The sequence below is a fragment of the Geotrypetes seraphini genome, chromosome 3, assembly GCF_902459505.1.
Source record: "Geotrypetes seraphini chromosome 3, aGeoSer1.1, whole genome shotgun sequence".
Classification (NCBI taxonomy): Eukaryota; Metazoa; Chordata; class Amphibia; order Gymnophiona; family Dermophiidae; genus Geotrypetes; species Geotrypetes seraphini.
The window spans coordinates 151,404,967-151,432,909 of record NC_047086.1 but is presented as its reverse complement, the minus strand read 5'-3'; the positions used below and the strand labels follow the sequence as shown (position 1 = coordinate 151,432,909).

At 45.4% G+C, this 27,943-nt stretch overlaps 1 protein-coding gene across 4 annotated transcripts in view; it reads right to left on the bottom strand.

Moving 5' to 3' along the window:
* The window catches only part of CEP85L (centrosomal protein 85 like), a 351,200-nt gene that overhangs the window by 288,811 nt on the left and 34,446 nt on the right, over nucleotides 1–27,943 (bottom strand). For 3 of the 4 annotated variants that reach the window (XM_033935503.1, XM_033935506.1, XM_033935507.1), the window contains exon 2: nucleotides 15,304–15,465. In XM_033935503.1, coding sequence (XP_033791394.1) covers nucleotides 15,304–15,465 — 162 coding nt within the window. Of the gene's footprint in view, nucleotides 1–15,303; nucleotides 15,466–25,520; nucleotides 25,566–27,943 lie in introns of those variants that run through there. The other variant, XM_033935504.1, reaches the window with a different exon arrangement.

Sequence of the window (27,943 nt, the reverse complement as noted above, 5' to 3'; positions counted from 1 at the left end):
TTACATACAAATAATAATAATCAAATAAGCACTTACAAACAATCAGAATCTATACAAAATATAAAAATTCCCTCCCTCACCCATCATTACCATCAAGAATAATACCAAAACAAAAGATGCACCCACCCTTCCCTGGAAATGTGGGTGCAATACAATGGAAAATAAAGATAAAGATAAAGGGCAACTATAACAAATCTACGAAAGACGTCAATAGACCCCCAAACCAATCTGAATATCTTATTATGCCCCAGCAAGTCAGCATTCATTTTCTCATACTTATAAGTTAAGCATAAGCTTGCCCACCAGAAAGGAAAACTAAGGCGATCCCAATTCTTCCAATTGCGAGTACCGTATTTTCACGCAAATAACGCGCACCCGTGTAAAACGCGCACACGGGTATAGCGCGCAGAAATCACGATGATATGTACAAAAACTTTTGTATACCGCGCTCACGGGTATACCGCGCATGATGCCCGACGCTCCTTTCGCCCGCCCTGACTCTCCGTTCACCACCCCTGACTTCCGTGCACTGCCCTGACTTTCCGTGCGCTGTCCCGACTCTCCGTTCACCCCCCCTGCCTTCCGTGCACTGCCCTGACTTTCCGTGCGCTGTCCCGACTCTCCGTTCACCCCCCCTGACTTCCGTGCACTGCCCTGACTTTCCGTGCGCTGTCCCGACTCTCCGTTCACCCCCCCCTGACTTTCCGTGCACTGTCCCCCCTTGAAGTCCTGTCCCCCCTTGAAGGTCTGTCCCCATCCTGAAAGCCTGATGACCCCCCCGACGTCCGATACATCCCCCCCCCCCCGGCAGGACCACTCGCACCCCCACCCCGACGGACCGCCGACTCCCCAACAATATCGGGCCAGGAGGGAGCCCAAACCCTCCTGGCCACGGCGACCCCCTAACCCCACCCCGCACTACATTACGGGCAGGAGGGATCCCAGGCCCTCCTGCCCTCGACGCAAACCCCCTCCCCCCAACGACCGCCCCCCCCCCAAGAACCTCCGCCTGTCCCCCAGCCGACCCGCGACCCCCCTGGCCGACCCCCACGACACCCCCACCCGCCTTCCCCGTACCTTTGTGTAGTTGGGCCAGAAGGGAGCCCAAACCCTCCTGGCCACGGCGACCCCCTAACCCCACCCCGCACTACATTACGGGCAGGAGGGATCCCAGGCCCTCCTGCCCTCGACGCAAACCCCCCTCCCCCCAACGACCGACCCCCCCAAGAACCTCCGACCGCCCCCCCAGCCGACCCGCGACCCCCCTGGCTGACCCCCACGACCCCCCCACCCCCCTTCCCCGTACCTTTGGTAGTTGGCCGGACAGACGGGAGCCAAACCCGCCTGTCCGGCAGGCAGCCAACGAAGGAATGAGGCCGGATTGGCCCATCCGTCCTAAAGCTCCGCCTACTGGTGGGGCCTAAGGCGCGTGGGCCAATCAGAATAGGCCCTGGAGCCTTAGGTCCCACCTGGGGGCGCGGCCTGAGGCACATGGTCGGGTTGGGCCCATGTGCCTCAGGCCGCGCCCCCAGGTGGGACCTAAGGCTCCAGGGCCTATTCTGATTGGCCCACGCGCCTTAGGCCCCACCAGTAGGCGGAGCTTTAGGACGGATGGGCCAATCCGGCCTCATTCCTTCGTTGGCTGCCTGCCGGACAGGCGGGTTTGGCTCCCGTCTGTCCGGCCAACTACCAAAGGTACGGGGAAGGGGGGTGGGGGGGTCGTGGGGGTCAGCCAGGGGGGTCACGGGTCGGCTGGGGGGGCGGTCGGAGGTTCTTGGGGGGGGCGGTCGTTGGGGGGGAGGGGGGTTTGCGTCGAGGGCAGGAGGGCCTGGGATCCCTCCTGCCCGTAATGTAGTGCGGGATGGGGTTAGGGGGTCGCCGTGGCCAGGAGGGTTTGGGCTCCCTTCTGGCCCGATATTGTCGGGAAGTCGGCGGTCCTTCGGGGTGGGGGTGCGAGTGGTCCTGCCGGGGGGGGGGATGTATCGGACGTCGGGGAGGCGGCCGGGCAAGAGGGCTTGGGCTCCCTCTTGCTCCGATCGTGGATGCGGGTGCGGGTGGGAGCACGTGCGAGCGGTCGTTCGGGGTGGGGGTGCGAGTGGTCCTGCCGGGGGGGATGTATCGGACGTCGGGGAGTCGGCCGGGCAAGAGGGCTTGGGCTCCCTCTTGCTCCGATCGTGGATGCGGGTGCGGGTGGGAGCGCGTGCGAGCGGTCGTTCGGGGTGGGGGTGCGAGCGGTCCTGCTGGGGGGGTGAATCGGGCGTCGGGCGGGGTGGGAACTATGTTTAAAAACTTTTGTATACCGCGCTCACGCATATAACGCGCGAGGGGTATGCGCGGTAGGTAAAAACGCGTATAACGCACGCGTTATATGCGTAAAAATACGGTAATCCTTTGCATAGCTATCCCGGTCATAATTAGGAAAAGCCGCCATTTATAGCGGTCCATAGGGGGCTTAATATGCAATAATGTTCCACATATAACTACCTCATACATCAATACCTCCAGTATGATATTAATCTGTCCCCATATTGACTTCCAAAAGTTAAGTATCAAAGGACAATAGAACAGCAGATGATCCAGTGTCCCTACATCAAGATGACAGTGCCAGCATCTATTAGATTTAGAACTGTCTAATTTTTGTAAATAAAATAAAATTCTGGAATCTCTTGGGGGTACATCTAGAATCTCTTTGAGGAACACCACTGCACCGTGGCACACAGTTTAAGAGACACTGGTCTACAGTATACTATAATTCAGGAGAGGGGTTAATATCTGCTGATTGATTGATTGATTGATTTTTAAAATGTATATACCGTTTAAACCTAAACAGTTTACATATCGTTACATATATAATTCAATAAGACAAATAAAATCAAACAAACATTAACATAATTTTGATAATTTTATCAATACAATTTAATGATGTTTCTCTTATATATTTTCAGGTTAAAAGATTCAATTAATTGGACTGCACAAAAAGACTTTAACCAAAGTAGATGAAATTCTTATATATACTTTTCTGAGTGGATCAAAAAATTTAACACAATTGACAGATGACACAATTGCATGTCAGAGGTCTCTAAGGTGTCCATTTACTAATCTGAGGTAAGCTTAAAATGGCATACTGCGGGGCGCACTGAGGAATCCTGTGGTAATTTTTATGCACATGCAAACTGCACGATAAAATATTTTAAAAAATATTTTAACACAGATGGCACGTCTGGGGGGAGAAAGTGGGTGTGTATATGCTAATCAGTGCAGCTACGCTGCTTTGCTCTGATTAATGCGCGAGTCCTTACCACCTACAAAACAGCTGGCAGTAAGAGCTCACACGTTCCTTATTTAATGACTATGTACGACAGTAATGGGAAAATTAGCAGGTGGCCATTAATACAAAATATAGCACTTGCTGCGGTAAAAATGGCCTTAGCATTGAGGCCACTCTTTACCACAGTTTGGTAAACAAGCCTCTAAAAGAGCAAAATGAGAACTGACTGAGAAAATAAGTAATCCTACGGCTTTAGTTAGTTTCTGGCATATTTGTGTTTTATTAAAAAAAGAAAAAAAAAAACCCAAAGGAAAGGACGTTCACTGCAGCCCAATGAAAAGATGGTGATTCGCAGTCAATTTACCCACAGAAATCTGGCTTAACCCCTATAAATAAAACTATCTAGGGGTAGAGTGTTCATATAGCTTTACATCTGTTAACACTACCACCTTTTTCTGTAAGAATAGTTAACTCATCTGTGATCACAATTTGATACATCATTTTTTTCTTATTATTTTCAATATAATTGCAATACAAGAAAATTACATATCATCTAAGAAAGGCCATACAGCAAATACAGTAGAGGCATTCATAACAAAAAGAAAATGCGCAAAACTCCAGAGACAAAGACGAATCCTCCTAGGAAAAGATGATACATCATTTTTGACATGCCTTTCCATCACAGGCACCGACGGAAGTGAAATGCTAAATGGAAGACAAGTCAAAGTTCTGTAACAGCTCTACTAGCAAAGTCTTTGGAAATAAAGTTCAGTCCACATGGCAGCTCAGCCTGTCACTCATCTCCAATACTTCCGGAAGTGAACAGCAGAGGAATTTTAAGAAGGACGGGAGCTTTGCATCTCCCCAGCATTCCTTAGGTTGATTCCTACAAATTATGTGCTGAATGCTGACTGTCTAGTCCCCTTCCCCCACCTCATTCCTGTTAAACTTCTGGTGCTCCTCTCAATGGACAGGGTCAGCTGTATTCCTCTCAAGCCAGGCCCATGGGAGCCCCCTGGCTCACAGCTAGTGATCAATTAGCAAAAATCCTAACTGTTCTTGTGCTTTCTTTTGGATGTGATAAACACAGAATAGTGCAGAGCTGCCGAAACATTTGGTTTCGAGAGAGAGAGACTTCAGGCAAGGTCTGGCATTTCTGACACCCCAGTTTTGGCATATTTTGGTAGGAGTGACAGGGGAAGAGTGGCCTAGTGGTTAGAGATGCTCATTCTCTAGCTGTAGTTTCCACACCTTGAAACAGAGCTCTGGGCAAGTCACCTAACTCACCATCACCCCAGGTACTACAATAGTTGAGGTGTGCAAAATTTATTTGCAGAGTGAAGTTTTATTTTGACTTTTCTTCAGTAGTGTGTAGCAGCCGTCCACAGAACGTAAAAATCATCAGTTAAAACTTAACCTCTTTTTGTTTTGCAGAGTGAACACCAAGGCTATTCAGGAGGGCCGTTTTGGCCGAAACACATGTGTATCGAGCCATCGCACCAATCAGGCAGATTTTTTGGAGTAATAAATTTTGCACACCTCAACTATTGAACATCTCCACGGTTGTTCTTGTTGTGTTTTGAGTTTGTGGAGACGTCTCTCCTGTCTTGCTTGTCCCTCTGTGCACTATTCCACACGGCCTTTTCTCATGCACAGCAAACTCTTTTGAAGGTTTCTATGGGAAGTCCAAAAGGACAAAGCAGGATTTCCTGTTTACCATGAAGCACATATTTGCACTACGGCAGCTCTATAACCTGGTGTGCAGTTATCTGTGATATACCTCTATATAATGAAATTGAAAGGCAATGTGTGGCACATATAAAGAAGTAGCATATAACTGAAGCAAAAAGGCGCGTAATAGTAAAAGAGCTGTACACCGGGAGAGAACAAAATGGAAAATACCTGCCGTTGATGATGACAATATAAAACAGCAGACAGGAGCCACAGTGTGCACAAAGCCGCAGGCAGCGGCTCCTCACACGTCCTGCGCCTGAACCGGAAACCTTCTATCTGACATCGCAACGTCGGAGGGAATGATTCCGGATGAGGTGCGGGATACGCGATGAACCGCCACCCACGGCTTTGTGCACACTGTGGCAGTGAGGAGGAGGGAGCTGGCCAGAAGATAACACCAAGGGCATTGCACCATGGGCCGCATAAAATGGCCAGGCGGGCCGGATTAGGCCCACGGGCCTTCAGTTTGACACCTGTGCTATACAGGCTAAGAACAAGTTATGTTTTTAAAGCTGTTCTTAAGTCGGAATTTGTATGTAACTCAGAACTTGTAGATTTTAAGATTCTTGCTCCTTACCTCTGCTCCCAGCTGACAAAAGGGCCAACTGTCCCTACCAGTGTTCATCTAAGGTACAGCATGCACAACCACACACTGTTCTTAATGTGGCCATGCATCATTCCTGAATCTGCTGCAGGAGAAGTGTAGGAGTCTAAGCCACTGGAAACACTGCTCAGTGAAATCAAATGCATTCTTAAGTATGAGTAGTACTTAAGTCGGGTGACTGCCTGTATATACCAAATGTTTTTGGCACACCTCCCATTTCTTGGGGACATTCCAATGTATCGTTTTAGTCTGGTTCAGAACCACTGCTCTATACCAAAGAAATAAATTCTCATTTCCAGTTTATAGGACCAACCAAGACCTGAAAGCAAGCTAATATGAAACAAGCTTCAAAGAGAAACCCAACAAAAAGACAATGGCACAAAGATACCATAATGCATATCACAACATTCTGAGGCTACCACATTAGAAAGCCGTTCACCATGAAACCTCATATTCAAGCTCCTTTGTGAATGTAGTACAGATGATCCTTTGTGAAGAAGCAATGCTAAATCACAAAAGCCAACCAAGATTTTAGGACAAAAATACACCTTCACAGTCAGAAACAACCACTTTTTTCAAGTACCTTTCCTATTTCTAATCTTAATGTATATTTTCTGTAAACCGCTTAGAACCTAACGGATGTAGCGGTATATAAGAAATAAATTACATTACATTACACTTGCCGCATTGCCACCTGAGCTGGTGTACTTAAAAAGGAAGTTCAGAAATTCACCTGAATGCAGAACTAAAATTCATGATTGTTGCAGTCATCCAGGTCTCGTGCGTCCCGGACAACTACAACAATCATGACACCAACCACAGAAGCCTAAGAGAATATCTAAAATTCAAATGATCAAACACTGAAATAAACACAAACAATATTGAGTTTCACTGCCCTTTACTGAAAAACAACTTGCACCATTCAGGGAATTTCAGACCAGTTCACTTCTGTCTGGACATCTCATCGTTAAGTGCTTGAATATCTGGTTAAAAGTTAGGGGCATAATTCTATAAACTGGCACCAAGGAAAAGAAAAGTGTGATGTTCAATGCAACCAAAGTAAACTTTATTATATAAATATAATAATCAAATAGTCCCTTTTCTGTTTTGAGTTTTTAACAAGGTGCAGGCAAGTTCCTGGAGGAAATGTCCATAGTATGCTAATGATCAAGCATGGAGGAAGCCATTGCTTGCTCTGGGATCGGTGCATGGAACATTGCTACTATTTGGGTTTCTGTCAGGAACCTGTAACCTGGATTGGCCACTGTGGAAGCAGGATACTGGGCTACATGGACCATTGTTCTGACCCAGTATGGCTGTTCTTATGTTCTTAATACGTGCAAAGCTGCTTTGGCCCACCAAAAGATAGACACACCATGTTATACCATATCAATGGTTGGTGTAAGCTAGCACGCTTTAGTGCACCATGCAACATGCACAACTGATAGTATTCCATAAGTTGTGCGTGTTATATGGCAACACACCCATGGCTCCATCCACATGTATGGTCCCTTGCAGTTCTGCACAAAACGACTTACATGCACTGGTTTCAGAGTAGTGTCTAGCACTTATATGTGTATGTTACAATTATCGGCGCCAATCATGTACATAATTGCAACATATCTATACTAATGATGCCTAAATGCAGGTGTCAGCTTATAGAAATGTATGCAGAATAACTTCCTCAGTTAACGTCAACCAGTCCTGAATAGCACAAAGGCGGCCAGTCTGTGGCCTGCCACTGAATTTTAATCAGCCCACAACACCACAGGAAGTACGTACAGAAACCAGAATTTTGGTGGTTTTATTTTCTGCATTTCACAAATATTTTCAGAATAGCCACTCTAGAAATTTGTTTCCATCGTTTTGAGTTAAATTTTTACTTACTTATTTATCGCAGAAAGCATGTGGAGCTTTGTGCATTTCTGGTTCCAACATTATATGATATTGTGGGGCAGTACTGGCATTCTTGTGGCCCTCTGAGTATAAGGTTGCCCATCCCAGCATAGCAGGTAACTCTTATTATTTCAACACAACATTGATTGCATTTTTATATACAAATCCAAATGAAAGTAGCAGAGCTCTTGACAGCTAGTCACAAAGATACTGAATATTCCAATAACATAGTTAGGGTTACTATATTTGTTCATGCAAAAAAGAGGACATATGGCTCCGCCCCCAGCCTCACCCCATTCCGCCCCAGCCCCACCCTCACACAAACCTCTTCTCCTCTCCTCCAGTGAGCTCGGGGCTGTGTCTGGAGGGCCTCTGAGCATGCACGGATGCAATGTGATGATGTCACATGCATGCACGCATGCGTGGATGCCCTCCAGACATGGCCCCAAGCTCCTAAACTGGACAAACTGCCGGGTTTTCAAAAACCGCCCAGACACCTGGATAGTCCTCTAAAAAGATGTCTGGGTAAATCCGAACATAAGAACTGCCCTCTCCGGATCAGACCTTCAGTCCAACAAGTCCGGTGATCCGAACATGCGGAGGCCCAGCCAGGTGTACACCTGGTGTAATTTTAGTCACCCATATCCTTCTATGCCTCTCTTAAGGAGATGTGCATCTAGTTTGCTTTTAAATCCTAGAACGGTGGATTCCGCAATAACCTCCTCTGGGAGAGCATTCCAGGTGTCCACCACTCGTGTGAAGCAGAACTTCCTGATATTTGTCCTGGACTTGTCCCCCCTTAGCTTCAGTCCATGTCCTCTTGGACATTGTAAATAATTTTTTTTTCCTGCTCTATTTTGTCGATTCCTTTTAGTATTTTGAAAGTCTCGATCATATCCCCTCAAGGGAGAATAATCCCAATCTCTTAAGTCGTTCCTCGTATTCCATACCTTTTATTAGCTTCATTGCTCGTCTCTGCACCCTCTCCAGCAGTTTTATATCTTTCTTTAGGTTGGGAGACCAATGTTGGACACAGTATTCCAAGTGTGGTTTGACCATTGCCCTATAAAGCGGCAGTATAACTTTCTCCGATCTACTCATGATTCCCTTCTTTATCATGCCTAACATTCTATTTGCTTTCTTTGCCGCTGCCGCACACTGTGCCGATGGTTTCAGGGTCCTATCTATCATAGTAGGACAAACAGTGGAGATGTCCAAACAAGACAGGCGAGCTTGTATTTTTCACAAGCCTCTTTTATTCACTTCACTAACTCAAAGACTCAACATGTACATGTTTCGGCCACACTGGCCTGCTTCAGGAGTCTTAAGTATTGTAAAGGCAATGAAGACTTATGTGTCCATACATACTAGACCATTTGAAATTGCTAATGATATATTTCAGGAAAAGTAGCCAAGGAACCAAATCCTTTCCTTAATCATAAAGATGATCAGTCTTCATTGTCTTTACAATACTTAAGACTGCTGATGCAGGCCAGTGTGGCCAAAACATGTACATGTCTGGACATCTCCACTGTTTGTCCTCCTAACACTAAACATAGAAAATGACAGCAGAAAAGGGCCACGACCCACCAAGTCTGCCCACTCTAATGACCCACCCCCCTAATTTCTTCCATGAAGAGATCCCACATGCTTATCCCATTTTTTCTTAAAATCTGGCACACTGCTGGCCTCGATTACCTGCAGTGGAAGATCATTCCAATGATCAACCACCCTTTCGGTGAAGAAATACTACCTGGTGTCGCCATGAAGTGGCGAAATACTACCTTGGCCCATTTATTCTTTCTCTTATTCAAAATAGTTTCTCATCGGTAACCATTCCCTCTTCATGGAAAAACTCAATTGTTACACCCATCATAAAAAACACTAAAAATAGTCAAGACGAAATATCTAATTATCGCCCCATTTCCAACATACCATTCCTGATGAAACTTTCAGAAAAAATTGTATTTGAACAACTCTCAGAATTTATTGAATCTTCCAATGCATTACACCCTAACCAAACTGGTTTTCGCAAGCATTATAGCACTGAACATTCCATGATCGGCCTCATTACGAATATACACTATTTCCTTGATCATCACAAATCTGTAGCCCTCTTTTCTTTAGATCTATCGGCGGCATTCGACACAATCGATCACCAACTCCTACTTGATCGACTACAATCTTTAGGCGTAGACGGCCAAGTTCTTGACTGGTTAACATCTTATCTTTCTGGCCGTACTTCTAGGGTCAAATTTAATGATGTTTATTCAGCTGATTTTAATTCCTCATATGGAGTACCACAAGGCTCAATTCTATCTCCCTTATTATTTAACATTTTCTTATCCCCTCTCATTACTATTTCTCAGTCATTGGGCTTCACAGCCTTCTCTTATGCCGATGACATCCAACTAATCCACCCTCTTAATCCGGAAAATTCAGATGAAATAAAAATTATCAACGACAAACTTGAACTAATAAAAAATTGGTTAAATAATAATAAACTGGCTCTAAATACTCAAAAAACAAAAACAATGCTTTTTACTTGGAAAGGAGACATAATTCAAAAAATACCATTCATAATAGATAATAGTCCACTTGAATCAGTATCTCAATTGAAAATTCTAGGAATATTAATCGATACAGATCTTTCATTTCACAGTCATATAAGTGAAATAGTTAAATCTTGCTTCTATAGATTGCGGCTTCTTCGATCTATTTCCTCCTTTCTAGATTCTAAATCAATCAATATACTAGTACACTCACTGATTATCTCAAAACTAGATTATTGTAACTCCCTCTTGATTAACATAACCCAAAAAGAAAAGAGACGGCTCCAAATAATCCAAAATACCGCAATCAAACTAATTCATAAAGCAAAAAAATATGATCATGTAACCCCTCTTTTTATTAAATCACACTGGCTCCCTATCTCCCATCGAATCACTTTTAAAGTAATATTTTTGGTTTGTAAAACATTAATCTTTAATGAGCCTCTATTCATATCAAAAATGATTATCCCTCACAGTTCTTCTCGTTCCCTACGATCGTCTTCAATGAATCTACTTTCAATCCCGTCTTTGAGGGTTATTGGCACAAGACGAAATGATATGTTTTCAGTTGTAGCACCTTCCTTATGGAATGCCCTCCCAAACTTTATTAAACTTGAAAAAGATATCACTACTTTTAAAAAAATTTTAAAAACATATTTATTTCAAGATGCATTTGATTTATAACAAATATATTCTAATTTCCTGTATTTTCATAACAATCAACAAAAACCTTTTATATTTCTATCCCATTCTTACCTAATGTATTTTCCATTTTATGTAATTTCACTAAATATTACAATTGTAACTTTTCCCCTCTTACCCACTTACTCATGTATGTCCAATCCCTTTGTCTAATGTCTTGTCCAACAATATTAAATGTATTACCAAAATCTGTTGGTTTTTAATATGTACATCGCTTAGATATTGTAATAGGCGATCCATCAAATGTAAATAAACTTGAAACTTGAAGTTTCCCACCCCTGATTTTCAACGGATGCCCTCTTGTTGCCATGGGTCCTTTAAGAAAAAAGATATCTTCTTCCACCTCAATTCAGCCCGTGACATATTTGAATGTCTCAATCATAGGCTTCTTTTACTAAGGTGCGCTAGCGTTTTTAGCGTGCGCTAAAGATTAGCGCACGCAAATCACGCGCTAAATGAAAAATACTAACGAAAGCTCTATGGAGGCGTTAGCGCTTAATGTGCACAGCATTGTAGCGTGCACTAAGTGTGCACTAAAACCACTAGCGCACCTTAGTAAAAGGAGCCCATAGTATCACCTACAACTTGTCAATTTTCATTTCTACATATGCAAGTAGACAAATACAATACTTGGCACCAAAAAAGAAATCCAGGAATCATGAAACATTCAGGCATCTTTTTATTTTTTTCTAAAACTCTGATCCAGATTCCAGATCCTGGTGTAATACCTCACCAAGCAAAAACTAAAATAAATGCTGGCTTTAAATCTGCTTATATTTATACTAGAGAAATTCCTCCTTATCATTATTCAACAAAAGTCACTAAGCACAGACACAGAATCAGTTGCTCTTGTGCTTCCCTGACATTGCATTGTTTTCCATAGATTATTAACATAAGCTTGGAATATCCTACCCACATTAAAATAAACTGCACATTTAATGAGATGTGTGAATATTTCATGATGCCCCCGTTTCCTTCTTTGATACAAATGTTTCATATTGTCATACCAATGATCTTTATGTGAATTACTTTTAATGGAAGTCCTAAATACATTAAACTAAAAATGAAGTTGGATGTCAGCCGATGGTAGAACATAATCATGAGCCCTGTAGGGCCAGCTTAACCTTTGGACCAGGTGAGACACTGGCTCAGGGCACCAGCGATAAAAGGTGACAAAATTCCCAGCCACTGATTTTACCTGGTCTAATTGTTAACCCTTCCCTTCTCCCTGCGGGACTAACATCTCTCCCTCCTTCCTTTGATCCAGCATCTCTTCCTACTCCCTTTGTACAACTCAATGAGGAGGTCCCACTTAGAGTATTGTAGAGTACTTAAGAGTACAGAACCAGCTCAAGGACCTGCCTTGGAGGCAGATATATAGCACCCTGGACCAGCTTTCTTTAGTCTGCCCCTTCTTCTCACAATAGTAGCTCCCTTTCCATCCTGCCTTCTCTCCCTCTCTCCATCTAGCATCTCTCGTCTTATCTTCCCCCTCTCTGCAACCCCCTACCTGCAGGTCCATCATTATTCCTTCTCCTTTCGGATGGGCAGACTAGATGGGCCATTTGAATTTCAAATTTATTAAAATTTTGAAAAAACACTAATCACAAATTCTAAGGGGCTCATAATCGAAAGAGAAAAACGTCCAAAAACCGGCCTAAGTCGGCACTTGGACGAACATTTCTCAAAAACGTCCAAGTGCCGATAATAAAACCGGGTTTGGGACGTATTTCTAAACGACCTAGGCCTTCATACTGCCGCTCAATGTCCAAAGCTAAACGGGGCATTTCGGGAGGCGTGTTGAGGGCAGGAGTTGGGCGGGACTTGGGCTGGCTTAGATTTAGTCGTACAGCATGTATAACCGAAAGTTTAACAACAGAGCCTAGACGGAACTTGGACGTTGTGACTTAGACCATGTAAAACATGGTCTAAGTCACAAAAACCCACCTAAACTCATCAGATAAGCACTGAAAACACATAACACAGACCCCCACACACTACCACAGTGATCACCAACCCCCCACCCCCATAAAAATTATATTCACAACTTTAAATTTCAGCCTCCAGACCATCATCACCTGGCCGCCTGGCATAGGAAAGCCTAGTCGTCCAGCCCAGAGGCATCTTACGTCATCTTGGGGGTGGGTTAGGGACCCATAGAGAAGAGGACCCATGCCCATAAGCCCCTGTAATCACTGCATTGATACTTAAACATGTGCACTCCCCTAAACACCCCAAAACCCTTTTTGACTGGCATATAAGTGGCTCCTGCAGCCATAAGGGCTATTGGGGTTGTAGATAAGTGGGTCTAGGGGATTCTGGAGGTGGTTTGGGGGGCTCACCATCACCTATAAGGGAGCTGTAGTGAGGAGAAGCCATGGCACCCATTTTGTGAAGTTCACAGCAGTGCCCTGTAAGGTACCCCACTATTTAGATGACATGTCTGGGTGTTCAGTCCATCACTTTGCAGACCCCTCCCACGTCCAACAGGACTTGTTCTAGGTGTTTTGGACTTGGACGAAAAGTTGGACGGAAATGTGGTATAAAAATGGACAATTTAGCGGCTTGGACGATCAGATCGGCAGGACATATAGTTAGACGATTTTTGAAAGTAAAAAAAAGTTGGACGTCTCTTTCGAAAATGTGCCTTAGGCTCTTTTTAACTTTGGACGACTTGCAAGATGGATGTAAACGGACTTAAACGTCCCTTTTGATTATGCCCCTCTAAGTGTTTTACAATTTATATATAAAAAGGGGGAAATATTAAACAGATAAGTACTGACTAGACAATAATTGACAGACATAAAAACAATAGGAAAGTGGGGAGAACTACAATCTTAAAAGCAAAGGAAAACATAGAGGGTAAAAAAAACAATAGGGAAGCTAGGGAATTAAGATTATTAAACAACCCTGGCTGTCATCCAATCTATTCAGCAATCATATGCATCTTGGAAGAGGTAGCATTTTAGATTTCCTTTAAATTTAACTAACGGCTCCTTTTACAAAGGTGTGCTAGGGCCTTAACGAGCACCTCCCAAGCGTGCTAGCCATTACCGCCTCCTTTTTAGGAGGGGTAGATTTTCAGCTACGGTAATTTTGTGCATGCACTAAAAACCCTAGCGCACCTTTGTAAAAGGAGCCCTAAGTTTTGTTCAGCCCTAATATGAGGTGGCAAGGAGTTCCATACTATGGGGGTCGTAATTGCAAATGAAGAGGCCCGACGCATGTTAATGATTTTCAAAGACGGTGTATGAAGAAGATGTTGAGAGGAAGATCTTAGGACTCTTAAAGATTCATGTGAAATAAGGAGCTTGTGAATGAAGGCCGGTTCTTTAATATTTGGGGACTTGAAAGAGAGAATAACTATTTTATATATGATTCGGTGTGGGATTGGCAGCCAGTGTGCACTTTTTAGTAAGGGAGTGACATGATCAAATTTGGCCTTTATCTGCCATCATGTTTCTATGTTTAAGTGTGTGCAAGTGAGAGGAAGGGAGAAATGCTGGGCCTAAGGGAAGGGGGCAGCCTGAGATTCACAACTAAATCGAACTGCACGTCAGGGGACCCTCAAGTGCCTTGTCATCCCTGGCACAACTCTGAATGAGACTAGATGAATAGTTGAAAAAAAAAAAAATCAGGGAGCAAGATACAGTGGGACAGACATAATGAACTTATAAGGGCAGTTTTCTTATTGGAAACTAGGCTGAAGATGTTATATGGATCAAAATGCAAAATCATATACATAACTTTTTTTCAGTCCGTCAAACTGATCCTTAAGGCTTAGTTCAAGCATACAATTTAAGAGTAGCACATGCTCCACAAAGCCCAAATAATTATCTGATCAGACAATTCCAGACTTAATTTTGTATTAATCTCCATTACTTGAACCTGTTTTCTGGATTAGGCCTTTAGGGAGGTCAACATTCACAGTGAGTTAGATAGACAGAAAAAGCTCCTGCCAGGTTAAATCAAACAAAGCAAGTCAGGAGTGAATATTCAGCAACACTTAACCTGGACAGGGCTGCTGAATATTTGTTCTGACCACTGCAGCACTCACCAGTTAGTACCAGGCAGTAGCGTAGCAGGGATAGGAGGCACCCAGGGCGGTGGAGGCACCCAGGGCGGTGGTACACCCCCCCCCCCCCAAAGTCCTCCTCTCCACCCCTGTCCTGCTCCTTCCGTGCCCTCCCGCTCTTTCCCCGCACCCACAGCACACCTGCGTCCTCCCTTCTCCCCTAACTCGTTACATCTTCACCAGCGCAAGCAGCTTCTCCACCCTGCTGCTCACGCCAGTGTTGGTTTTCCCTCCGACTTCACTTCCTGGCCCTGCAACCTGGAAGTGATTTCAGAGGAGAGCCAGGCCAGCGTGACCAGAAGGCCTGGGAAGTTACTCGCCCTGGCGAAGATTTAAATAGGTACGGGGGAGGGGGAAAATCCTAGGCAGTTTACAATATTTCCACATACATAGTACTTAAAAACAGTACAAGAGAGAGACAAAACATCAAACTTTAAATTCACAGTTAATCTTCGATCAACATTCAGCTCACCTTCCACACTATCTGAACAGGAGGTCCCTATCCCAGTGTCCCCACTGTCGGACGTTAGGCTCAGGCGCCTGGCACGGTGACTTCGCACACTTGATGGCAGAGCTGTGGTCTGCCACAGCAATTCAGTGCCAGGTAGCCATGCTGGTAAGGGGAAATCCGGTCCTGTGAACACAAAGACAAGTGTGAACAATGGCAGTTCTTGGACGCTTGTAACAGTCAGCAAGGCAGAAAAGAAAGCAGGGATAATGTTTTACCACCACCTGGGAAATAACCACTATTGGGGCAGTGCCCCTTTTTAAAATGGCAATTTCTTCTTTTTTTTTTTTAAACAGAAAATAAAATGAAGCCCCTTGTTACCACTCAGATTGTTTCAAGGTGCTGTGCTGAAGAATGCGGACTGATATTTTATTCTAAAAATAAGGTAAAATAATTGATGCTGGACACAATTAGAGTCAACTCTGAGGAAGTGAAGAAATGAAAGAAATATATTACTTCACCACTGAAACACACAGCCCAGAAAATAATGGTTTTCACAGTTTACACATACAATATGCATTTACAAGGAGTCACAGATGTCAGCTCTAACATGTAGCAGAGAATTCATCTGGAGAGTGATACAGCATGTGATCAACATCCTGCTTACTTATGGACAGGTCTCTTTTCTCCACTGAACCTCAACTTCTTTTTCTGCTTAAAAAAACATCACAAATTTCTCTTTTATTAACATGTGTTTCACCTCGCTATACATTGCAGATAACTCTGTGTGGCGCAGTGGTTGAAGCTACAGCCTCGGCACCCTGGGGTTGTGGGTTCAAACCCCACGCTGCTCCTTGTGATCCTGGGCAAGTCACTTAATCCTCCATAGCCCCAGGTACGTTAGATAGATTGTGAGCCCACCGGGACAATAGGGAAAATGCTTGAGTACCTGATTGTAAAACCGCTTAGATAACCTTGATAGGCGGTATATAAAATCTTAATAAAACTTGAAAACTTGAAACATTCATTGTTCACAGAGATGTTTAAATACCTATGTGGCATAAATAAGCATAAGGCAAATCTCTTTCAAATAAAAGGAAACTTCAGAGAGAGAGGGCATGGGATGAAGTTAAGAGGTGATAGGCTCAGGAGTAATCTAAGGAAATACTTATTTACAGAAAGGGTGGCAGATGCATGGAATAATCTCCCAGTAGAAGTGGAAATAAAGACTATCCCTTTCTTCTACGAAACCGCGTTAGTGGTTTTCTAGCGCAGGGAGTCGTGCTGAATAGCCTGCGCTGCCCCCGACGCTCATAGGAATTCAAGGAGCGTCGGGAGCAGCGCAGCTCTCTGCACTAAAAAATGCTAGCGCGGTTTCATAGAAGAGGGGGTATGTCTGAATTCAAGAAAGCATGGGACAGGCACGTGGGATCTCTTAGGGAGATGAAGAGATAGTGGATGCTGTAGATGGGCAGACTGGATGGGCCATTTGGGCTTTATCTGCCATCATGTGTCTATGTTTCAATCTACACTGTGTTTATCCAGAGACAAAGTTACCATATGCTCACTGCTGGACTGCCAGGGCTTAACGGCAGGCCCTGGGGAGGCCTATAAGAGGTCCGGGGAAGGGCACTGATCCAAAAATAAACCAATTTCCCAATTTTTGGGTCATTTTTGGCCCGAAAATCTCAGTTTATAGCCAAGTATATATGGTAAGCATTTTTAGCTCCTTCCATCATTCAATCAGATTGTCAGATTTGCTGTTTCTATTATCCTACATCACTCTGCACCATTGCTTCCTCTAAGGCAGAGGTGTCAAACTCAGTCACATAAGGGACCGAAGTCTAAAACACAAGCTAAGTCGCGACTCGCGAGCCAAATTTTTTATTAAGATACTTACCCCATCTTTTACAAAGCCGCACTAGCGGCTGCTGTATGCGAAGCCCGTAGAGATTTAAAGGGCTTCGGGGTTGTTGCCACGTGGCAGCCACTAGCGCAGCTTTGTAAAAAAGGGGGTTAGTCTTAGTAGAAGGATTCTGGGTTAGATGGACCATTGGTCTGACCCAGTATGGCTCTTCTTCGTTCTCATGTTCTTCAGCGCGATCTCCATTGAACACAACCCTCTGCCATCCAGTTCCTAACTCAGTCTGTCACTTCCTGAGGGCACTCAGTTTATTTATTAGACATCTGCATCAAACACTTTGCTAAAATCTAAATACATCACATCAAGCGCATGCAGTACAACACCAGAGAAATATAAACAAATTAATTTCTTCCTGAACAGTGCAAAATATAGACAGCAGATGTAAATTTTCAAACTAACATATTTCAATCACTGAATTGAAAATAAAATCATTTTCCTACTTTTGTTGTTTGGTGATTTTCTTTTTTAATCATCTTTTCTGGCAACTCTCTCTCCTCCTTCCCTCCCCCTTCTTGTGGTCTGACATCTCTCTCCTTCCATCCCCCCTTCCCCTGATCTGGTATCACTCTCTTCTCCTTCCCACAGTCTGGCAATCTCTCTCACCTTCTTCCCTTCCCTCGGTTCATTTCCCCCCTTCCCTTCCCCTCCCCTTATTGTGGTCTGCTATATCTCTCCTCTCCTTGCAGTCCCTGCTCTTCACTGTTGCCCACTATTTCTCTCTCTCTCCCTTCTGTTTCCGGCATCATAAGTTCTTCCCCCTTCCCCTCTCTCCCACCCCAGCCTCCCCCATTCTACTTAAGAAGCTGGAGAGGGCTTCTTGGCCTGGCATTTCCTCCCCTTTCTATCCACACTGGTCTGATGTCGTCCTCACCTTCAGTCTTGCAGACACATCTATTTTTGTTGCAGGGGACCGCCAGCCTCAGCAGCAATTCTCAACTGCCACATGTGGCCCCTTTCTATGTTTTCCTTCTGCCATGGTCAGTCCCCAATGACGCAACTTCCTGTTTCTGCCTGGATGAACCATGGCAAAAGGAAAGCACAGAGAGGGGCCACAAGTAGCAGTTGAGAATCGATGCCAGGATCGGCAGCCCCCCTAACAAAAATGGATGTGTCTGCAAGACCAGGAGAGGAAGATGTTGGATCGGCATGGATAGAAGGAGGTGGACATGCTGACCCATTAGAGGCCCCCTAGAGCCATGGGGCACAGGGCAGCTGCCCTGTTTGCTTCCCCCTAATGTCAGCCCTGTGCTGCGGCACATTCACCGTGGGCCACATAAAACGGCCAGGCGGGCTGAATTCGGCTCACAGGCCTTGTGTTTGACACATGTGCTCTAAGGATTGGTCAGGTGTGTGCAAATTTTTTCTTATGTGAATAACAAGTTCTAAAAAAATTTTTTTGTATGAGCAACAAGTTCTAAAAACCAACACTTTTCCAGTCAAGTATTTTTGTGAACAATCATGTAAAATCTGTGAGCGGCGCTCCTAGAATGTATGAACAATTGCTCATGTGCTCAGCTTAGAGGGTACAGTTTAGGCCCTAAGAGTTTTCACAAAGGGAAAATGTATTTTTTTTTAAATCCCAATTCTAACATTTCAGTTATTCTCTATTTTTATTAACAGATCTGATATGAAAAAAATTTAAAGTACTATAAAATGTCACTTTTTAAATATAAAATTAATAAAGTTTTGTTAAATGGAATAAATCTGATATGTAATATACAGACATGCGCAACACCCAAAATACTTTGTAGGACTTTACTAGTGCTAGTGCAATGCTCGGGTAGATGAGAGAAATTCTTTGCCTGATCAATGCTGACTATAGAAAACACCTCTTACAGATGAGCAGCATTGATTTTTCTGACAACAAACAGGAATGAGCCAGGCACACAAGCAGGTGATTCCCCCATTCAGGAAGTCTCAGTGTTGTAGGTAACTTGCCCATTTTCCAAAACCAGCCTCGTTCACAGATGGCAATACGAGAGTTACTAAAGTTACAGAGAGAGGCTGGGCAGTACAGGTTGATGAAAAGCACTGTCCCCGATTGAAAACTGGTCCAAGCACTAATGGCAAAGGAACCACATAGCTGTTTCACATTTTTTTAAAAAGCTAATTTTATAACTGGTTATCTAGGTTGAAAAGGCACCTATTTCTAACCTATGTTATAAAAACAACTACAGTAAATGATTACGTGTCTTTTATAAAATACTGTGGATAAACTGTAACAATATCATAGCTGAGGGTGGGCCAGGGTGATCTCAAGCCCACCCAGCAGCGGCACCTTACTCCCCTCTCTTTTTCTCCTCCTCTGGCGGCCCAGCATCTGCTCTATTAATCCCTGGCCCTCCTTAGGGTACCTCATAGGCATCTTGGCAGCCATAGTAATTCATTTTCACGTCAAGCGTCAGCTCCTGCAGGCTTCCCTCTGCCATGTCCCACCCTCACTGACATCAGTTCTTGTTTCCTCACTGGCAGGATGTTGCAGAGAAAAGCTTGCAAGGGTTGGCGCAGGCAGCAAAGATAGTAACATAGTAAATGACAGCAGATAAGGACATTGTCATATGAGGTAGACATATGCGGAACATTGTTCCATATTAAACCTCCCATGGATCATTATAAGTGTATTTTATGAATTTGAGGTTTATTTTCTTGGATTTAGTGTTTTATGTGAAGTAGTGATGGTTGACCTATGACCCATCGCGTTTTTGCGATGATGTCATGACGCCCGACTCGATTCTGTTTTTAAACGAGTCGGGCGCGTATCTCGGTCTGAGGGCCATTTTGAGAGAGACAGGCCGCCCGGTATACAGCTGACAGCGTGGAGATAACCTGGTGTAAACGAATCCCCTGAAGTAGCCTGCTTTCAGGCGAAATAGAAGATCTTTTCTATCGGGACGAAGATGTTTCTTCAGATGAGTGTTTGACTCTCTTATACACGCTACTATGCAGGTTTTATAGCCACGCTACTAGACCCTGTTTTGAATTTATCTACAGCTGTAGCTGATTGCCACACATATAGTTAGTTTGGGGCTGTTTCACTTACTTATAGAAAATTATAGGACGTTGAAATTCAAATCCTTTGAGAATTTTTTGAAAACTATTCTTTTAAAGAGATGTTGAAGTATGAAAGTAATTTATAACTGTACGGAGTTTTTTTATAAACCCGTGATGAGGTGGTGAGCTTTGGGTACTTGTGTAGTCCCGGCGACCCACAATTGAGGTTTATTTTTCTCCGTTTATTTATGATTTTGTCAACTGTCCTGTTTTTGTTATTTTTGGTGTGAATGAACCCCTACTTTAACTATCTACAACGTACATTTATATATCATTATAAGTGTAGCCATGCAGATGACTACTCAAAATTGGAAGAACTTTGATCGCCTCAATTTTCCTTTCTGGTGGGCAAATTTATGCTCCAGTTATAAATATGAGAAAAATGAATGCTGATATTTTGGGGCATAGCAATATATAGTGGAACATTGGTTTACAAGCATAATTCGTTCCAGAAGCATGCTCGTAAACAAATTTACTCATATATCAAAGTGAGTTCCCCCATAGGATGTAAGGGAAACTCGATTGATTTATTCTACCTCCTCTCCCCCTTCCCATGGCCATCGGCGCTGCTCTACCTTACTCCCCCCCTCTGAAGCTACCGGTGCTGCTCCACACACATCCCCTGTGATCCGGCATCCCCCTCCCCGCTCGCATCGCCCCCCCTCCCCCCACCACCACAATCTAGCATCCCCCACTCACCCACCAAAACACATTCTCTTACTCCTATCTGGCACCGGCACCAGCATCAACGCACAGGACATGCCAGTGCCCGAAGATCTTCCCTCTCCCCCACAACTGCACATGCTCAAGGCCTTCTAGTTCTCACTCTGTCCGAGGCGCAGATTTTGCAAATGTTTTGCTCGTCTTGCAAAACACTCGCAAACCACGGCACTCGTAAACCGAGGTTTGACTGTATTTAAACTGGTTTGCAGCCCGTTGACATCTTTCATTACTTCAGTATAGTTTAAAAATACACTTCAGTTTAGTTGGTTCTATGTCTTAACTTTTTGTTTATTTTCGCACGCACATCCAGGGGGAAAAGGTGGGTGGCAAGTGGGTGGGATTGCATTATTATTTTACAGAAAGGAAGGTTACTGAATGTATATATGGGTGTCAGGTCAAAAGCGCACTGGGACAAAGGCGCGCGCAGAAAATTACTGTTTTTAGGGCTCCGACTGGGGGTGTATGGGGGGGAACCCCCCCACCTTACTTAATAGAGATCGCGCCGCGTTGTGGGGGCGTTGTGGGGGGTTTGGGGGGTTGTAACCCCCCACATTTTACTGAAAACTTCACTTTTTCCCTGTTTTTAGGGAAAAAGTTAAGTTTACAGTAAAATGTGGGGGGTTACAACCCCCCAAATCCCCCACAACGCCGGCGCGATCTCTATTAAGTAAACTGGGGGGGCTCCCCAACAAAAACCCCCGTCGGAGCCCCTAAAAACTGTAATTTTCTTCGGCGCACGCCTCCGTCTTGTGCTCAGTTGTCGGCGCGCGCCTTTGTCTTTCGCGGGGTTGTCTATGAACCGTATATATGTATTCGTGCTTTTATTGATTAATCAATGGGTGGGCGGGTTAAAAGTATTGCTCTGATATGTTGCAAGGCAAATGTGCTTATCTTGTTTTGCTATATGTTCACATACTTGTTTATTGCACTGTTAGCATTTTAAAATCAATAAAGTTTAATTTTAAAAAAAAAAAAAGCAGATAAGGACCCCGTGTGGTACATCCAGTCTCTGCCCAACAGTCTATTCTTGTTTCTTCTTTGATATTTCTGCTGTAGAAGTCTGCCTGGCATGGTCATTAGGTTCCAACTACTGGAGTTGCTGTACAAGCTCACTCCATCCTTTCTAAACCATCCCAAAATATTGTAGTTCCCGTCAAAAACCCTCCCCAGCCCATCCCAAACATACAGTCATATAAAGTGCACTGATCATTGTGGCTGCTGGGACACCTCTAAAGTACACCAGGGAGGGTCAGGGGATTTCAGAAAGAGGGTGGTATCAGTCTTTCAGGGAGGGATTGGGAATGACAGAGCTAAGTGTTTGGGGGGGGGGGGTGTTGGAAGGCCTTAACCAAGTTAACTGTGGGCCCACCCAAAAACACTGGGAAGTAATCACAGCTAAACTGCAGCCCTGGAAATGTTAGTGCGCAGAGTATGTGCAAATGAATACATTTGCTTTACATGGGAAAAAAAAAGTTGATAGAAAACAACTCCAGGAGAGCTGCAGTGGCTCCGATTTGATGAGGTTTAACTCTTAACAAGATTAATCTGTTTTATAACAGAAGTGAATAGAAGATGCTAGCCAACTGACTAAAAGTCTGTGTTGCCACTAGAATGCAAAATCTGCTGGGATCAAAGGAGACAAAAACATGTATAGAATTCCTAATGAAGTTGGACAGTAAGCAAGAATCTTTGGGCAGGAACTTCTTGCATAGGTACTTTTGTAGAGTTTAGGGTAAGATACAGGAAGCATTATTCATAAGAAAATGAATGACTACCGTTGGTAGGAATTTAAGATGGGTAATCAGGAGTTTGTTATAATGAAGCTGACTGGGTGACTCAAAGCTTGAAAAGATACTGGTTCTTCTAAACCAAATAATTGCCAAAAAGAGGAGCTTCCAAAATTCCAAGGGCAAAAACGGTGATTTCAATTATCCCAGTATTGACTGAATAAATGTAACATCAGTGCATGCTAGGGAGGTGACGTTCCTAGATAAAATCAAGCACTGTTTTATGGAGCAGCTAGTTAAGAAACCAACAAGGGAAACCGTATCTTAAAAAAGATATTGCAGAATTAGAAAAGGTACAGAGAAGGGTGATGAAAATGATAAAAGGGATGGGGTGACTTCCTATGAGGACAGGCTAAAGCGGCTAGGGCTCTTCAGCTTTGAGAAGAGCAGGCTCAGGGGTGATATGATAGAGGTCTATAAAATAAAGAGTGAAATGGAAAGGGTAGATGTGAATCACTTGTTCATTCTTTCCAAAAATAGTAGGACTAGAGGTCATGCAATGAAGCTACTAAGTAGTAAATTTAAAACCGGAGAAAATATTTGTTCACTCAACATGTAATTACTGTATTTTCTCGCATATAACGCGCGCGTTATACGTGTTTTTACAAACCACGCATGACCTTGCACGTTGTACAAATTTTTTTTTACATAGTTCCCCCCCCCCGACGTCCGATTCACCCCCTCTCCCCGCAGGACCACTCGCACCCCCACCCAGAAGGACCGCTCGCACGCACCCGCACCCCCACCCTGAAGGACCGCTCGCACACACTCCCACCCGCACCCCCACCCAGAAGGACCGCTCGCACCCTCACAGCCTCCCGACCCCCCCCCCCATCATGTAGAAGCTCCTACCGGTGTCCTGCTGCTTCCTCTTGGCGGTCCCGGCCCTTCTGTGAGCCCTGCGCCTGCGCTGCTTCCTCTTCCGGCGGTTCGCCCTTTCTCTAACGTCAAGCCCTCTTGCCCCGCCGACTCCCCGACACGATCGGGGCAAGAGGGAGCTCAAGCCCTCTTGCCCCAGCCAACCGCGGCACTCCCGACACGATCGGGGCAAGAGGGAGCTCAAGCCCTCTTGCACCCCCCCCCCCCCGACACGATCGGGGCAAAAGGGAGCCCAAGCCCTCTTGCCCCGCCGACTCCCCGACAATATCGGGCCAGGAGGGAGCCCAAACCCTCCTGGCCACGGCGACCCCCTACCCCCACCCCGCACTATATTACGGGCAGGAGGGATCCCAGGCCCTCCTGCCCTCGACGCAAACCCCCCTCCCCCCAACGACCGCCCCCCCCAAGAACCTCCGACCACCCCCCCAGCCGACCCCCACGACACCCCCACCCCCCTTCCCCGTACCTTTGTGTAGTTGGCCGGACAGACGTAAGCCAAACCCGCCTGTTCGGCAGGCAGCCAACGACGGAATGAGGCCGGATTTGCCCATCCGCCCCAAAGCTCCGCCTACTGGTGGGGCCTAAGGCGCCTGGGCCAATCAGAATAGGCCCGGGAGCCTTAGGTCCCTCCTGGGGGCGGGGCCTTGGGCACATGTGCCTCAGGCCCCGCCCCCAGGAGGAACCTAAGGCTCCCAGGCCTATTCTGATTGGCCCAGGCGCCTTAGGCCCCACCAGTAGGAGGAGCTTTGGGACGGATGGGCCAATCCGGCCTCATTCCGTCGTTGACTGCCTGCTGAACAGGCGGGTTTGGCTCCCGTCTGTCCGGCCAACTACACAAAGGTACAAGGAAGGGGGGCGGGGGTGTCGTGGGGGTCGGCCAGGGGTTCTTGGGGGGGGGCGGTCGGTGGGGGGAGGGGGTTTGCGTCGAGGGCAGGAGGGCCTGGGATCCCTCCTGCCCGTAATGTAGTGCGGGGTGGGGATAGGGGGTCGCCGTGGCCAGGAGGGTTTGGGCTCCCTCCTGGCCCGATATTGTCGGGGAGTCGGCGGAGCAAGAGGGCTTGGGCTCCCTTTTGCCCCGATCATGTCGGGGGGGGGCAAGAGGGCTTGAGCTCCCTCTTGCCCCGATCGTGTCGGGGGTGCCGCGGTTGGCTGGGGCAAGAGGGCTTGAGCTCCCTCTTGCCCTGATCGTGTCGGGGAGTCGGCGGGGCAAGAGGGCTTGACGTTAGAGAAAGGGCGAACCGCTGGAAGAGGAAGCAGCGCAGGCGCAGGGCTCACGGAAGGGCCGGGACCGCCAAGAGAAAGCAGCAGGACACCAGTAGGAGCTTCTACATGATGGGGGGGGTCGGGAGGCTGTGGGGGCGCGAGCGGTCCTTCAGGGTGGGGTGCAGGTGCGGGTGGGAATGCGTGCGAGTGGTCCTTCGAGGTGGGGGTGCGAGCGGTCCTGTGGGGAGGGGGTGAATCGAACGTCGGGGGGGGCATCAGGCTTTCAGGGTGGGGACAGGACTTCAAGGGGGAGAGGAGAGTCGGGGCGGGCGAAAGGAGAGTCGGGGTGGCCAGAGGAGAGTCGGGGCGGGCGAAAAGAGAGTCGGGCGGCGAAGGGAGAGTCGGGCAGCATGCGCGGTATATAAAAATTTCTGTACATAATTTGTGTTTTCCCGCGCGCTATATACCCGTAGTGCGCGTTTTACACGGTAGTGCGCGTTATCTACGTGAAAATACGGTACTGTAATACCTCCTGAAGATCCCAGTATCCATTTAGGCTTAGAATAATCTTTCACTGTATTTAATACAATTTTAATACACTGGCTTAAAAACAAACAATCCAAGCATCCCACAGGGAGGAGTAGCCTGAAAACCACCCAAACACAATCTCTTACCCCTATCTGGCACCGGCACCAGCATCAACGCACAGGAAATGCCAGTGCCCGAAGATCTTCCCTCTCCCCCACAACTGCGCATGCTCAAGGCCTTCTAGTTCTCACTCTGAAAACCAAGGGAATTGGGTTTAATTTCCACTGCAGCTCCTTGTGACTCTGGGCAAATCATTGCCCCAGGTACAAAGCAAGTACCTGTATATAATATGTAAACCACTTTGATTGTAGACACACAAAAAGGCAATATATCAAATCCCATCCCCTTTCCCCAAGCAATGGAATCTGTTGCCAGAGGATGTAGTCAAGACAACCAACATAGCTGGATTCCAAAGAGAATTGTACAAGTTGCTGAAGCATAAGTCCATGCAAATCATAAGTCAGGCAGACATGGGACAGCCACTGTTAATTCCTGGAAAATAGCTATGGGAAATAGGTCTGCATTTTGGGATCTACCAGGTACTTACGACCCAACCTGGCTACTATGAGAGATAGGATGTTGGGCTTAATGGTCCTTGATCTAACTCAGCATGGATTTTCTTATATTCTTGGTTTACAATAAACATATACAGTGGTACCTTGGTTTACGAGCATAATTCGTTCCAGAAGCATGCTCGTAAACCAAAATACTCGTATATCAAAGCGAGTTTCCCCATAGGAAATAATGGAAATTCGCTTTGATACGTTCCCCCCGAAGGCCCCCCCCTGCGATCCGGCACCCTCCCCCCTGTGATCCGGCACCCCACCACCACCACCGCTTCTTACTGTCATCTGGGCCTCGGCACCGGCATGTCCTGTATGTTGGTTGCTGGTGCCCGAAGATCGGCCTCCTCTTCTTGCTGGGCCTTGAGCATCTGCGCATGCTCAAGGCCTGCGAGTTCACGTTCTCTCCGAGATCTCCAAGAATCTTGGAGAGAGCGTGAACTCGCAGGCCTTGAGCATGTGCAGATGCTCAAGGTCCAGCAAGAAGAGGAGGCCGATCTTCGGGCACCTGCACCAACGCACAGGACATGCTGGTGCCGAGGCCCAGATGACAGTAAGAAGCGGTGGAGGGGTGCCGAATCGCAGCAGGGGGGTGCCGGATCACAGGGGGGAGGGTGCCGGATCGCGGGGGGAGAGTGCTGGATCGCGGGGGGCGCCACTCCCAAATCGAGGCACGCTCAGTTTCCAAGGGGCCGATTTTGCAAATGTTTTGCTCGTCTTGCAAAACACTCGCAAACCGGTGCACTCGTAAACTGAGGTACCACTGTACATACAATCCTAACAATATTAAGCACATACCATAAGACAGGACCAGCCAATATGTGGAGAACATTTTCAACAGGACATTTAAGTAAGACTAGGGATGTTCAAGTCAGAATGTCCAAAATGGATGTCCATCCCACATGTATTTTCGAACGGGATACAGCCTGTTTGAAATTACGTGAGGTAGATGTCCATGCGCTAGAAACATCCAGTATGAACATCCATTTTACTAACTGAAACATCCAAATTTTGGATGGAGGAAAACAAGGGACATGGACTTCTGTATAGAAGCATTCTTAGAAAATGGCCACAGAGAGATCCATGCTGAGGAGAGGAACAGCCTAGGGGTTAGTGCAGTGGACTATAAGCCAAGGGACCCAGGCTCAAATCCCACTTTAAACTCTTTTTTGTTGTTGTTTTGTAATTGTGAGCCCTCCAAGAACAGGAAAATATCAACTGTACCTTCAGCCTTCAGGCCTGCAGGGGGTCTTATAAATTTAGGTAGAGTATTTGAATAGGAAATATCAATTGGATGTTATTGCACAAGGAACAATGTCTCATTTTTAATTTTGATACAATTTACCCTGCTGGATTAAATAGATTTTACAGTGTTCAATGCACATCAAATTACATTACATAATTAATTTTCTGTACATCATTTTTATATTTGTAAATCAGGAAGTGAATATTGAAAAAAATATTTTAGACTCAGTTCAATGGAATATTTTTAAATGTGAAATGTACATTCCATGTTTTTCACTAGTTTTAGATATATTGAATGTAGTATTTTAAACACAAACCATCATTCACATTTTTCATGGGACTTTTTGAGTATTCTCACTGGAATTTTTTTGAGGTTTTTAAAACACATTAATGAATAAAATAGCCCCCATTCATTGTTATTTTGCAATCGCGGTCCTGTTTGAAGTAATGTTCTTGTTTATCTTTTACACAACATTGATCCCTGACGTTTAAATGATGTCATTATAAATGACATAAATGAGGACGTAATCAAATGGATCTTTTAAAAAAAAAAAAAATGGGGGGTCTAAGGCGCGCTAGCCGTTTTACCGCGTGCTAAATGCTAACCCTTCCATAGAATATAATGAACACGTTAGCGTTTAGTGCGCCTTAGTAAAAGGACCCCAATATAAAGAGCATGCACCATGGTTTTAGTTTTTCAG